The sequence below is a fragment of the Propithecus coquereli genome, unplaced genomic scaffold (assembly GCF_000956105.1).
Source record: "Propithecus coquereli isolate 6110/MARCELLA unplaced genomic scaffold, Pcoq_1.0 Scaffold20, whole genome shotgun sequence".
Lineage (NCBI taxonomy): Eukaryota > Metazoa > Chordata > Mammalia > Primates > Indriidae > Propithecus > Propithecus coquereli.
The window spans coordinates 8789181-8804906 of record NW_012144967.1 but is presented as its reverse complement, the minus strand read 5'-3'; the positions used below and the strand labels follow the sequence as shown (position 1 = coordinate 8804906).

General features: G+C 40.0%; 1 protein-coding gene across 1 annotated transcript in view; it reads right to left on the bottom strand.

Moving 5' to 3' along the window:
- The window catches only part of AKAP13 (A kinase (PRKA) anchor protein 13), a 230946-nt gene that overhangs the window by 178554 nt on the left and 36666 nt on the right, over positions 1-15726 (bottom strand). The window contains exon 3 of the mRNA XM_012643677.1: positions 8356-8652. Within this exon, the coding sequence (XP_012499131.1) occupies positions 8356-8652 (297 nt within the window). The remainder of the gene's footprint in view (positions 1-8355; positions 8653-15726) is intronic.

Sequence of the window (15726 nt, the reverse complement as noted above, 5' to 3'; positions counted from 1 at the left end):
TGAGCCCAGAAGTATGAAGCTGCAGTGAGCTATGATCATGCCACTACACTCTAGCACTCTAGCCCAGCAACAGAGTGAGACTGTGTCACCAAAAAAAATAAATAAATAAATACAAGGACCTAAAGATCAAATACAGCCTGGTTACTGGGTGACACTTCCTTGAAGCATTTGTTTCTTTACCTTCCACACCTTTCTGATCCCTTATTTGCTCTGAGTCACCTCAGTATTTGAGTTAAATGCTCAACAATAAGACCGGGCACCTGCAGAGGCTGGCACCTGAATCCTGCACTACACCTTCCTGCACAGCCTCAGTACAAAGTCTTTAGCAGCAGGCACTGCATCTGATGTTAGGTAGCTCCTTTCTGCAGACAACAGATAGGAAGACAATACATAGTGAGGACCTGCTAAGCGCCATGCACCGGGCTATGTAGTTTACTCGACTTCTTCCATTCTATCTTCACAACAACCCTATGAGGTCTCATTGTCCTCATTTTGCAAAGGAAGACAAGTCCATAAAATTAGTAACTTTCCCACAGCCAGAATCAAGATTTGAAAGTTCTTCTGTCTTGAGTCTAAGAAAACATACGCTTTCCATTATTCCACTGTCTCTTTTTGTAAAAAAAAAAAAAAAAGAAGATTAAATGAAAGACACTCACATAGGCAAGCTAATGTGGTTTAAAAAGTACCTGTTCACATTTTCCCCAACATTTATTAACTCTTTCAAATGTACACATAATTTGAAAGAATTATACAACAAATAATCAATACTTACCAGCTAGATCCTATAATTAATGTTTTTCTGTATTTGCTTTATCACATATCTATCCAACTATCCTTCCCTCTATCTATCCATCCCCTTTATTTTTAAAATAAAGTTTTAAAAATTTCAAAATAAGTTGAAGACACTTCACCCCCAAAATACTTCAGCATGCATATCATTAACTAGAGTTCAATATTTGGCTATAATTTTAGGTGATTTACATACAGTAAAATACAAATGTATAGTACATGACTTCATAAATTTTGACAAATGCATTTACCTGTGTAACCCAAACTTCTATCAACATACAGAACATTACCAACATCCAAAAACGTTCCTTTGTGCCCCTTCCCAATTAATCCCCATTCCTATCCCTAGAGTTAATCACTTGTTCTAAATTTTTCACCACAGATTAGTTTTCTCTGTTCTAGAACTTTGAATAAATGGCATTGTAAAATATATACGCTTGTGTAAAACTTCTTTTACTCAGCATAATGTCTGAGTCTCAACCATAATGCTGCATGTATCCATAGTACATTTCTTTTTATTGCTGAGTAGTAGTCTACCGCATGCATATACCCTCGTTTTAGACATTCTCCTGTTCACTTCTCACACATTTCCATTTGATCTTCATAGAAGTCACGTGAATTAGGTTTGTAGAAGAGGCCAAGGTCCAATGGGATAAACAAATGTAGCTTCTTTTAGTTCATGTTGTTTTAAGAGCATGAAAGCTTTTACCCAACCTATCTTCCTTCATTGTTTTTGTTCTTTTTGTCTCAGTTTAAACTACAGAGCACAAATAATTTAGGACCAATCTCTATTCTCTACTCCCTGTATCAGTACTTTTTCTCTCATGATTATTATTTTCCTCTGTATTCTGAGAGTTATTCATGTTTGTTTTTTAGATCACGAACTGCCTGTCCTACAATGTCAACTGGGTACCCAGTGTGAATTTAATTAAGCTTTGGGATTCTGGATGTACTTGCATCATTTTCACCAACTCCCTTTCCAGGTTTGCCCTCATCATGATAGCGTTTTCTTCTGCAGATGTAATTAAATCCCCTAATCAGTCGATCTCATAAGGGAGGTTATTCTGGATAATCTGCATAGGCCAGACTGAATCAGTCGGAAGACTTTAAAAGCAGAGCTTAGCTTTCCCCTAGAGAAAGAGAGAAGAGATTACACCTGCAGAGGGAAGCTTCGGCATGTGCGGTGGAGTTCCATCTTGCCCAGGACCTCTCCTTCCTGGCTGCCTGAGGACCACAGCTTTGGCCCATGTTGGTGGGCTGACCTTGACCTTGACCTTGACCTTGACAGGATTCCCTCCCCTTCCTGCCCTATGAATTTTGGACTTGCTCAGTCAGCCTCCGCAATCAATAAGCCATTCCCTGTAATAAATCTTAACATATATTTCTCCTACTGGGTCTGCCTTTCTACTTGAATACTAACTGATACACTAATTAACCCATTTTTCTCCTTGTTGCTTCCTTCTCTAATTTCATAATAGATCTGACTTCTTCCATCTTTTAAAGGACAAATGAAAAATATCTTCTAAATTTTTCTTTGATTTCTTAAAGAAAATCATACTCAGAGAGTCTTCCAACTGAATGCTGTTATTTTTCCCTTTTCTCTATACTGTGATGTTATTTCACAGGCCCCATGTTGGTTGGTTTTCCTGTTAACCGTACTTAAAATGGAAAGATCTCTGTAGGCCTAGCTTCTACCCACAGAGAATGCAGGTAGAAAATGTCGTAAGCCGCACTTGCTATCTGCTTATATGCCTCCCACACACATTCCCTCCACTCTGCAAAGAAAGTTGATGTGCCTAGCAGGCATTCAACTATGATGAGCCTGCTAGGGGCATGGATCTTTTTCAAACTGTCAGATTCTCTGACTAAATAAAATGCTCCAAGTTCTAGAAACTGTACAATAATCAAGGACTATATGTTCTTTCTTACCCCATCAATCCACCCAGCAAGTCCTGCTCACAGTACTCTTTGAAACTGTTTCTACAGGATTCCAAAACCACCACTCTTTCCACTATTCTGGATGCCTCTGAAATAAATCTGGAGTCCCACATGATGCAGGAATTCTCATATTGCATGGGGAAGGAAGGAAAACAGGCTTTTGGAAAAATGAGACTTGTAACTCTATGACAAAACTAAGGTTTGAAAGGCAACAAAACCTTCTGGAGCTAAAGCTCTGCTACTACTAGGCATTGCTTGCCTTGGAGTCAGTAGATATGAATCTTCTGCCAAGAAAAAAAATCCATTAGCAGTCTTTTTATATTTTATTATTTTCTTTTTTAAGCAGTGATGATAGCTGGAAAAATATACAAATACTAGTGTAGCTAAGGAGAAATTTCTACAGAAAGCTATCAAATACTCTGAAAGGGGTGTGGGAACTAAGTCACCAAATGATTACGGTTGAGAATCTACTAACCAACATCAGGTAAACAGAATTGGGAATGCACAGGCTGTTCTTACTGCAGTCTTTCCTATCCCCGTCAGCCTTCTCTCCACCCAAATTTCTCTTTATGGGCAGAATGATTCCCACCCCCCAAAGATGATTAGATATTTTGCCTTGGTTATATAATGCCATGACTGGGTAAGGATGAATATTTCCCCCAGAGCGTTTCTCCCTGCTTTCTCCAGAGCAAGTCTTCAATGGGCCCACTCTAAGGTACCCAAGAGTTATGCTGATTGCTACTGCACAAGGGTCTCCCAAGGAAAAGCCATCCCAATTCACCATTTTCACTAACCACCAAGGCACTGAGGAGTTGAGACAACTAAGTGAGACTTGGAGAACTCAGAGAAAAAAGATGTCTTCGCCCCCCGCCCCCCAGCATTCACCCTCCACCCAGATGAATCCTTATCACCTATATTTAAGGCAGAACTGTAGCAAAAAAAAAAAAAAAAGTATAATGCAGACGCTTCTCTAACTAGGGATTAGAGAACACTTGGAAGAACTCAAATGGACAAACCCCCCCCTCTTGTTCACGTTTAAAGTGAGGACTGCTTCAGCAAAAAGTAAAAGCAAAAAGGAGGACAGTCTCATTCTGCTTGGAAGAGCCTTCCTTTGAGTGCTGTCCTGCTTCATCCTCTACTAGAACATGTTCTCTTTCCTTGTTATAGCTCACCAATGTGTACTGTCTCTAAAAAGTTTCTGAATACTGGTCAAGGTATATTCAAAGGAATAGCTTGTAAGCTAGCACACATTATCAGAATACACTTTCCTCCCTTTCACAGATGAGGAAATTGAGTAATAGAGAGATTAAGTATTTTGCACAAACCCTTGCAATGAAGCCAGGATATAAACAGCCTGACTCCAATGTCTATGCTTTTTCCATCTGATGACGGCAAATCTAAACCAAGAGTTCTTAACTTCATGTTTGTGCCTGAAGTTCAGGGAGACTATGAAATTTACTCTATGTAAATGTCTCCAGGTAGGCACAACATGAACATTTTTTTTCTGAGGAGAAATCTGAGCAATTTTCAAAGGAGTCACTGGCCTGAAAAAAGTTAAAAAGCATTGCATCTGAAACAATTAAAAAGCAGGAAGATTAGCCATAAATCTTACATGACTCTTTTGTACAAGTATTAGGCTAGAACCATCAGATTTGAGTTCACGTCATGTTCCCTGGTTCTTGGTTCCCAGTACTGGAGAAGGTTATTGGTACCGAGTGGATGGATGAATGAGCAAGCCCAACAGCAAGATTTATTAAAGCACAGTACGTTCCGGAGTGGGAACATGTCTATCTCCTTGAGTGGAGAAGTCCCTGGGTTTTTAACCTATTTCTACTTTTATGTCTATGTCTTATGGTATGCTAAATGGTGGGAAGAATTTTTACTATTTTTCGGGGATGAGGGGTAGAGATTTACTGGAACTAAGGACCCTCCCTTAATTTGTCCTCATAGGATAACTTCCAGGGCTTGCCATGACATTTCTAAGCTCTCATGGCGCTGGTGGGTGTGATTTTTACTATGTTAATGAAGATAGTTCACCTAAAGTCACTGCCAACTACTTTGGGCCCATGTCCCAAGTTGTCTGTTTCTGTGGTTGGGCCATCTCCTCAGTTTGGGGTCTTCTTACCCTCCTCTAATTGGCCAGCAATAGTATCTCTATGGAATCTCCCTCACCTTGCCTCCGCACCTGTTTCCCTTTCCTCCTGGTCCCTACCTAACAGAACCACCTGTAAATGCCTAGCTTTCAACTGTAAGTAGTCCTGTTACATAACATGGTGCCCTATTTACCTGTATTATCCCAGGCGACATGCTTGCTTTGTACCTTTTTCCTTTAAATACCTTTAAAAAAAAGTACTTGATGTGCAACTCATTGATGTGAACAGACTATTCCATTACCTTCATCCTATCACATTCCACGGTAAGCATAATAAATTCTTAACTGATGCCCTTACCATATCCAGTGTCCCTAGATTCTAATCTACAATTAATAGAACAACTTAAACTGCAGAATGTGAATTGAGCACTTAAAATCAAATTCCTGATCCTAGCTCTTGACTTCAAAGTTCTATCAAGACCTTGCAAAGTCTAAACCTAATGTTTGATTTAAATCATTTTAAATGTATGTACAATAAAATTCACTTCTTAGGGATGTACAGTCCTATGAGTTTAAGACATGCATAACCACCACCACTAACAAGATACAAAACAACTCCAGCACCCCAAAGAATTCCCTTATGATAGCCCTTTGCAGTCAGACCTTTCCCCTACTCCTAGTCCTTGGCAGCTATTGAATGTTTCTATAATTTTGCCTTTTCCAGACTATCATACATGGTATAAAACCTATGGAAACCGACTTCTTTTACCAAGCACAATGCATTTATAATGCATCCAAGTTGTTGCATGTGGCAATGTTTGTTCCTTTTTATTGCTGAGTAGTATTCCATTGTATGGATATATCACAGTTTGTTTATATATTCACTCAGTGAGGGAGATCTGGGTTATTTCCAGTTTTTGGTGATTATGAATAATGCTACTATAGGCATATTTGTGCACAGACTTTTTGGTGAAGTTTTCACTTATCTAGGATAAATACCCAAAAGTGGGATTACTGGGTCATATGGTTAAGTGTATATTAAACATTATAAGAAACTGCCAAATTTTTCTAGTGTGGCTATACCATTTTGCATTCCCACAAGCAATGTATGAGTTGTTTTCTCCATGCTTGCCAGCACTTGGTTATTTTTAATCTTATCCATTCTAATGAATGTGTAATAGTATCTCAATGTAGTTTTAGTTCATATTTCCTTAAGTGTTCAAATTTGGTCTAGCCTTTGTTAGCACTGCTTGAGCAATACTGTACAACAGAAACTTTAGGAGTACATGGAAAGTACACAAAAATATTAAAGCTGGCCAGTTCTTTCCTATTAAAGAGAAGGAACTAAGGCCCAGAGAGGGGAAGTGATATGCCTAAACTTTCTGACCTTTACTTTTTCTAACAGTTCTTTTTAATCATGGTAACATAAACAAACTATGCAACTCCTGGGCTTTCTTTAAACAAGACAAAATGAAACCATAAAAACACTGTAAGCCCCACAAATAACTAATACGGTTCTATCTTGATGTTGATTTGCAAAGGCAACCAGAATAATCATTCCCATATCAAAACAGAAATGGCAGGAGGTAGAGGTATTAAGGCCCATCATTAGGTTTCTAAAAAGGTTCTCATGCTCTATATAACATCCAAATATTCTGATCTCTAAATATCAGCAATCCAGAAGTTTCTTGGACACTATATTAATCTTTTTGTTTTCTTTTTTTGGACATTCTATTAATAAGACAAAGACAAATACTTTCTTCCTTGATTTAATTTTACAGTCCATCCTTTCTTTCAGATTTTTACCTGCGCGGGACCGCCCTGGTAGTATCTGAGAGTATGCCCCTGATAGTGTGGGACACCATTCTGATGGCTCATCACAGGCTTAACTCTTAAACCCAGTGGATTTAAGAGAGTCAAAGCTGACAAATACCTCTTCACTATTCTTCCACGGGAGGAGGAATAAACTCATCTGCTGGATCTGAGGGAGCAGGAACTGCACATCCCCTCTGGGCACTGTCCTCAGGATCTGCTCAACTGCAAAGAGGGTGACTTCTGGTCTGCTCACTGCACATAATACAGGAATAAAAGCTAGGTGGACTCTCAAGGGCAGTCTTGCAACTGCCCAGCTCTTTCAGTGATGACACAAAAAGTGCAAGCAGACCCTCTGGCAGAAGTCTTCCGATCTCGATTTCATTAGTAATAAAGCAAACATTTTATCTCTAGCTGCAGGACTCCTAAATCTTTATATTGGATTTGAACTCAGGAAGAAAACAGGATGTTATTTATTAGGCCTCAGGTATATGTTATGTTCCATTTGAAAATATCTATGTGATCATGACAATAGAGGTCATCTGCTACAAGAATTATGTGGGAAAACCCTTGTTTGAGTAAGAGGACATATGCAAATACTTACAACATCAGTGTTTTTGAAAAGTGGAATCCTTTCTTCAATGAACTCTTATATGGAGGACCAGAAGATAAAATCAGTAAGAGTGAAACAAACTGGTTAAAAACTGTAGGGTTTCTTAGAGTTTATCCTCTCATCATGCTCCCTCCACCCAACTCCCCAATCTTTCCTTCCTCCAACTCCAAGCCCTAGAGCAGCAGTCTCCAACCTTTCTGACACCAGGGGCTGGTTTCATGGAAGACAATTTTTCCACGGAATGGGGACGTGGGGGGTGGAGTGAGGAGCTCAGGCGGTGATGTGCAGCCTAACAGGCCACAGACAGGTGGCCAGAGCATGGGGGTTAGGGACCGCAGCCCTAGAGAAGTTCAGGACACAATAATGAAAACCTTGTCTTTGATAATTAAACATCAGAAAGTTACTCTGCTACTCTCCTCATGAAGGATGGGTCACTTCCTACACTTGAGAGATTGTAACTGGCCTCGCAAAATGACCCCCTCCCCTAAGTTATTTTTTGTTCCCTCAGACTTTACCAGTGAAGCCTAACAACCAGACTTAACCAGTCTCTCCACAGGACTCACCACCCATCACTAACGGCTGATTCTTCAATCAGACCACCTGAAGACCCTATGAGTTCAACCCCTGCAAAACCTGACCTGCATTCCACAGCCCACTATGAAAGCCCTTGCCAAGCCTCAGTTAAGGAGACGGATTTCAGACTATTTTGCCCATTTTCCCGACAGACATCTTTTGCATTAAAATTCCTTTCTTCCTTGACAATCCTCATCTCATTAACTGGCTTTCTGTGTGGCAAGCAACAGGACATACCCTGGACCCTTTTCTGGCTTCAGTAACAAGATCAAGCCCGAAATCCAGACCCACAGGAAGGTGATGTGCCTCTCTCTACTTGAGTTCTCTCTCTCTCGGGTCATTTCACTACAAAAACAGGTTTAAAAGCTCCACTGAAGAACTAGAAGAGGTGCTATCAAGCCCATTTTGCTACAGTAATTATAAGATTTATTCAGTGGCCGTAGAAGACTTGAATATAATGAGCACAGAAAAGCAGCCCCATTAAAAAACAGAAGTATTCCAAACTGAAAGTATGTTTGTAGGTCATATACATTCTCACCATGCAAAGTCTGATCTGTCCCCAACACATTCCACTCTGCTGGCAGCTTCAGGTGTCTGAATGCTAGCGCCACCTTCTCATCGAGGGAATTCACATCCCCAGATGGGGGTCCTGACCGGTCAAGAAAGCGGGTGAAGTTCAGAGCCTGCTGATTTCCAGCACTGGTTGCCAGGAATTGGGCTGCATCATACGCTTCATCCTGGACGAAATGGAAGTCTTCTTCAGCCACCACAAACACGGGAAGGCCCTCTTTGGAAGCACAAAGCAGCACCTTCACTGTCTCACAGCAGTCATGACCTAAAGAAAACACAGCCAGCAAAGAAAACAGTATTAGAGACCCCCTGCTGAGAGGACACTGGTGGGTCCTCTTAGCTCTTTTTCCATGGTATACAAATTTCTCCTCCTAAAAGAAAACCCTCTTTCCTCTGTGCTCTGACGGCATTTTTCCAAACTTCTCAAAACTCCATTTTCCGCTTTTTCAATTATTTGCAAATATGAATCAGTTCCCTTAACAATTCTGTGTCCCAGCTTTCATCATGTCTATATCATAGTACTTGGCACTGAATAGGCTCTGACTATCAACTACTGGTATTCAATTTGAACAAATTAACGAATGAAGGCTCAAGGATTCTGCAAGATCGAGCATACAATGGAGTGTCTAATATCTACTGAACTGAATTAGATCTGAAACTATAACAGGGAAAAACATCACTCATACAAGTTACATGGAAGGAATTTTACAGATTCACCAGCACTTGCTTTGTTATCACCACAACAGATCAAATGATGAAGCACTTTGAAAATTACAGAACTACTTGATTTCATTTTACTATTACTAGCAATCCAAGACCTAAAAAATAATTTTTGTTCTCAGATACATACTCTCTCCTGTCTCATCCACTAATGTAGTGAGACCTCAATGAAATCACCTGGTTCACACGTGGATGATGCAACGCTGTGGCTAGAAGCCCAGTTCAGGAGAAGCAAACATGCCAAAGACTCTGTGGGGCCCACTGTACAGACCTGCAGGGATCTCACAAGCTGTGACTTTAGGCGCAACCTAAATGCCACCCTAAAGAGCTCGGCTGGAGCCAAATTAGCAAAATGTAACAGCACCATGTTTCCGTGGGTAAGGCCTTCTTAAAGAATCAGACTTTCTTCTGGATTTCTGGCCTCAATGAATTAAGTATTTCCAATATGCAGAATATACTCATCAAAACACACACTGTTTTTCCTCAGCTTTCAAACACTGATCTCAACTAGCCAGAGCTATGCTCCTACCATCATTGTCGTTCTTCCATAAAATAGCTTTCTGATGAGAAAAAAGAAAAGAATACTGAGTTAATGTTTTTGTTGTTTGCACTATGCCACTCTGAGCTGTGCCTGATTAGCCACCAGCACCTGTACACCCGTGGTTCCCCGAATCTCCAACACATGCAGAGACTGCTTTCTGCAGCTGAGTGACATGGAGGCAAACGCTCTACATGGTTCTTGAGTCTGAGTTTCCATATCATGCATGGCACAGGCCCACAGAGGTTTCAGACTCATAACAAACTAAGCTTTCTGCTACCTCTGAAAGAAAAAACCAATTTTTTCATGTAATCAGAATAATAAGTTGATTTTCCACATACTTTTTTCTAGGGGCCTCCTTAAGCCTTTCATTCTTGTGACATAAGAAATCTCTCATTGCTGTGTAATTCTATGGTGGTTACAAGTATTTACCAACCAAGTACCTACTGCACGCCAGGCATGTGACATGTCATTTTCTCTTCACAACAATGTTATAAGGTATGTATTGTCCTCACTTTATAGATGAGAAAACTGAGGCTTAATGAAATCAAGTAACTTTCCTAAGGTTACACAATATTAATAAGCAGAATCCATTATTCCAAGTCCAGGCTGATGCCATAGGGCATTGCCTAGTCTATCACGATGCAAGGATTTTGTACCACATTGCCTATAAACAGAGGAAGAAGGGTAACAGCTAAGTCCCTGCCTAAAAGGGGCCTAACATTTTGGATTGATAGGCCAATATGACTGTTAAACAGGAATAACAGATTCATGAACCATGAAGATCAGTCTTCACACAAACATATAATTCCACAAGATATTCCCACTGCCTTCCAAGTTGAATTCTAAGAAGGCTGCTGGAAGCTGAAGCATCCTCTGCCTAGTCTCTGTGTGTGCGCACACGTGCATGTGTTACAATTCAATATATGTGTGGAATTGATACATTTACTATATGAAAGAGTAGAGGAAAAAAACTTCATCTTTCTCTGAAGGGCAGCCAGCCTAATTACACAGACATCAATGTTAGCAGAAATAAGCCAACTAACTGATCCAGGTAGTAGGGTTTAGGTATTTTTCCAGCAGAAAGTGTTTAAAAATGTTCTATAACATCTTACTAAGTTTTGTTCAACAACTAACAGCTGGACATCCACCAAGTCCAGGCACTGTGATCAGAAAGATGAAGATGGATAAACCTTCCAGAGGGTTACAGTCCACAAGGCAGAATCAAACAAGCTGCAGGTGACCACAATGTGAGTCAAAATGGGATGAGTTCTATAAGAAACACGTACAGTCCAAGGTGCAGCAGAGGTGAAGCGGTGTACACATTTAAGAGGTAGGCAAAAGCAGGAAGATTTCATAAGGGAGGTGGTGGTTAAGAAGGACCTTTGACAGGCACTCTGCTTCCTGACTCTCCAACCCCAGGGGTTCTTCTCTGCAACCCTCAGAACTCAGATGCATTGTCCCTCTCTTTCTTTGTTATTTAACAAGCACTTAATATTAACACTTGCTTTGTGCCAGACACTGTTCTCAGTGCTTTAGTAATTCGTTTATTTCTCATAACAACTCTATGCAGCAAATACTATTACTATCGCCATTTGTCAGATGAGGAAACTGAGGCACAAAATGTTAAGTAATTTGCCCAAGGTTATAAAACTCTTAAGTGGCAGAATTAGAATTTGAACTCAAGTTTCCTTGCTCTAGAGACCACCCCTACACACAAAATGTATGAATATTTAAGATGGCTTAAAAACTAAATAAGGGTGCATGGAAGAATCAACGGGAAAGTAAGACAAACATGTTTAACTCCTGGCTATAAGACTCATCAGCTGTGTGATAACAGATCGCCTCGCTCCTCTGGGCCTCAATTTCTTCCTTTATAGCATAAGGGAGCAGGCTCTACAGGTTTCTCCAGCTATGCATGCCTATGGGTCTTACCAGGCAGAAGAGAGGGAGGGAAAGAAGGCTGGGAAGAGATTTCAGGAGTAAGAAATAGCTTTAAAAAAATAAAAATGGAAAGCAGACGGTAGGTTCATGGAATAGAACTACTACGACAAGAGATAGTTTTGGGAAGATATTAACTAGGCTACATCTAGCTGCCCAGTGGTAGAAAAGATCTGAGTTCAAACCTGTTTTTGTACTTACTAGCTATATGGCCTGAGGTAAATAACCTCTCTAGCACTTCCAAATCTAGATAGTCTCCTAGCCTTGTAAGTGAAGAACTATAATCTAGAAGGGCCCTCCCAAATTCCTTAATACTATCACCTAGAAGAAAATACATAGCCTCATTTCCAAATAAATTGGATGGATGGATGGATGGATGGATGGAGCAATATGTATTTCAGTCAGAGGAATTGCTTTAAAGAAAAAATATTGTGGTGTGGTTCATGAATCTAACCAATATATAGCCTTGTCTCATTTATTCAGAATTAAACTAATTTATAAACTCCCGACAGTCCTTTGAAGTAGATGGGAAAAAATGCCAATAAAGACTAAAATCACAAATTTCAAAATTAAACGATGATGTAAATAATTTTGGATCCAGATTGAATTCTGCCTTCAAAACTTATACTTTGCTGTGCCTCAGAAGAGATATTGCACTAACCTAAAATAATATCCACTGTCCCACCCACCTAAGCAGTCCTTACGCTTTCTTACCAATCTCTTTTCTCAAGCCTACCCAAAGGTTAGAAACCTGAAAACTTGAATCAAAAAGGGAGCCACTAAAAAGTACACATCATCCACTGCTCTATAGAATCACCTTCTGCATGTGTACACACACATACACAGAGCAAAAAGCCGAAGCAATACTACCTTACTCAAATAAAGTGCAGAAGTATCTGCACAGAAATATATCTGGGATTGCTAAAATGACTGTTTATTTGGGCAGGATGGGATGGGGCAGACAAAGCAGAGAGAACAGAAGAAGGTGTGTGTGTGTGTATGTGTGTGTGTTTGTGTGTTGTACTTGGCAGTACAAGAATGGTTACCTTTTTCTGCTGCTTTAGCAAAAGAATTCGTTACTGTGGATGGGTGGATGGGTAAGCTACTGTCAGCTCTACTTTTTTTTTTTTTTTTTTTTGAGACAGAGTATCACTGTGTTGTCCGGGCTAGGGTGCTGTGGCATCATCCTAGCTCACAGCAACCTCAAACTCCTGGGCTCAAGCAATCCTCCTGCCTCAGCCTCCCAAGTAGCTGGGACTACAGGCATGTGCCACCATGCCCGGCTAATTTTTATGTATTTTTAGTTGTCTAATTAATTTCTTTCTATTTTTAGTAGAGACGGGGTCTCGCTCTTGCTCAGGCTGGCTTCCAACTCCTGAGCTCAAACAATCCGCCCGCCTCGGCCTCCCAGAGAGCCAGGACTACAGGCGTGAGCCACCGCGCCCGGCCTCAGCTCTACTTCTGTATGACTAAAATGAAACTATGTATTACAGAAGGTAGAATGTCAGAAAAGGCCATGAAACAGACATCCAGGAGAAGCCACCCAATGGTTAGCCCAATACTTTCCCTTCAGACATGAACTCACAATCTGATGGAGAAACTATGAATCATCATGAATAAAATATGCTATAAATTTGTAATTTCTTTAATATGATTATAGGCTTCTTTTTCAAAAGAAAAACTGAGGGTTGCAAGATGAGTGGAGAACTAAGGGTTTCCTGGATCAGTCTTTATTAAGTTTAACGAGTAAATTGGAAGAGTTACTACTAACAAAGTAGGCTGGGTGCAGTGGCTCACGCCTAGAATCCCAGCACTCTGGGAGGCTGAAGAGGATTACTTGAGCCCAGGAGTTCAAGACCAACCTGAGCAACACAGTGAGACCCAGTTCTACAAAAAAATAAAAAATGAAATGAAATGAAATAAAATAACTGGCCATGGTGGCATATACCTATAGTCCTAGCTACTCAAGAAGTTGAGGCAGGAGGATTGCTTAAACCGAGGAGTTCCAGGCTGTACTCTAGCATAGATGACAGAGTGAGACCCTCTTATATAAATAAATAAGAAAGAAAGGAAGGAAAAAAGAAAGGGAAGAAAGGAATAAAGAACGAACTATCTCATCCTACTGACTGGAAATTCACCACACAAGGTTGATGGGGCTACTTTCTCACAGTAATATTTTCTATTAGGCTCAAGTGACTCTCAAGATTATTTTTTAATTCCTTCAAATAAAACATCTAGTGGGAAAATCAGCAATTTTTAAAAACCAAAAGTTTTATAATAGGGACCCAGTAATAAAACTAAAATCACTGCATATGCATACAGAAGACCTTTTACTACCATAAATTAGCTCTAGAAACAGGACTATTTTGCAGGGGGCCATTAGTCTTACAACTGCCTTTGTACATAAGGAATGCAGGGTTATTAAGGTCTATAATTACGCTACAAAGACATGGGGATGGGAAACCATGTCCAATTTGACATAATAACCACAATTTAACTTTTTGCATTAAAACAGAAGCTGCAGTAGGAAAAAGAGTAGCAAGATTTTCAGCTAGTTCCATGGTGTTTTTCCTTTTACTTAATTTCCTGGTAACTTTTCTCCAACATGACCCAACAGGCTTCTGAGCTAAGTGTGCCTTTGGCACTGTAGAAATGAAAAAATAAAGGGGCTAGGGAAACAATAAACAAAAACATAAGGAGTACCCAGGTGAGAAACAAAAATTTCACCATTAAAGGTCCTCTTAAACCATCAGTTCCACACCTTGGTAGCTCACAGGGCAGGAGGTACGTGTTCACGGGGCTGGGAGAGCCTCCTGCAGGCTCCTTATCACTACATGGAGCACCCACGCCATGGAAACGAAATATTGCTACGGACAAACAAAACTGCTGAGACAGGACCCAAGAATTACTTCATTTCCTATTAAGCTAAAAGTGGAACACATCCCATCTGGGCCTTCTCTTTTGAGGGTGAAACAATTGGGACTTTGTTTCCTCAGCTATCCAAAGAGAAACCCTAAAAGTGCTTGCTGGGCTAGCCAAGCCCAGTCTCATACAGATTTCAACTTCTAAGAGAAAGAGTGGTGGAAAACATAAAAATAATATCTGTGCTTACTTCAGTTTGGCGTTAAAGTATTTAAGAATTTAGTGTCTTTTTCTTCCTTTTGCAGAGGCTATAACAGGGTTAAAGGAAACCTGGAAATTTTACACTGCAAAAGGAGACAGGATTATGTGCAGAAGTATGCACCCACTGCTAGTTTTCTGTGGTCTGAAGTAGATGTTCAAATCTGGTACATGTGTAAAATGCCTCTGTATGTACAGGAGTATTTAAGTGGGGGGGGGGGAACAGTAGGCACAGGAATGTTATCATGTACATTTTGGAGGAGGAAGGGGCTAACTAATGCTAAAAATTTGTTCTACTGTAATTCTAGCCTAGCTCTAAGACAGTGTTTCTCAACCTTTTTTTCCATTATCATCTCCCCCAAAGAGCCTTTTTACACATTATTCTCTATTCACCCCCACTTTTTGAATTTTTAATACCATAGATACACCATATTATTTGTATATGTCTATCTGTGCTTTATATATACGGAGTAAGTTTTGTTTTTACTTCTCCAAAACCAATTTCGAACCCCTTGGGAGGATAGCACTCCTGTTATATTGCATGCCCTAGGATCCCAGTGCTGTTTTCATAGTTCCAAGGTGATGAAGTATATAATTTCCCCATAATATTATAACTAGGAAAGTAGACAACAGATTTTTTTCCCCCTTGAACTAGTTCTCAGTTTGTTTTTTCCAGTATACACACTATAAGTACTGACTAGCATTGGGACAATAATCTAAGTTTTTTATAATATAAAATCTATCTGTCTAGAAAAGATTATCTTTCTAGAATTCCCACCTTATAGTAGGAATATTTCAGAATAGGGAGACTGTTAGAAAATGTACAATAAAAAAACTGATTACTTTGGTGCAGGGGGATCAAAATCCTCTGATCAAGCCAATTAAAAGGTTACAAACTTCTTTTTTTTTTTTTAAAAAAAAAAACAGAGTCTTACTCTGTTGCCTGGGCTAAAGTGCAGTGGCCTCATCATAGCTCACTGCAACCTTGATCCTCCTGCCTCAACCTCCCAAGGAGCTGAG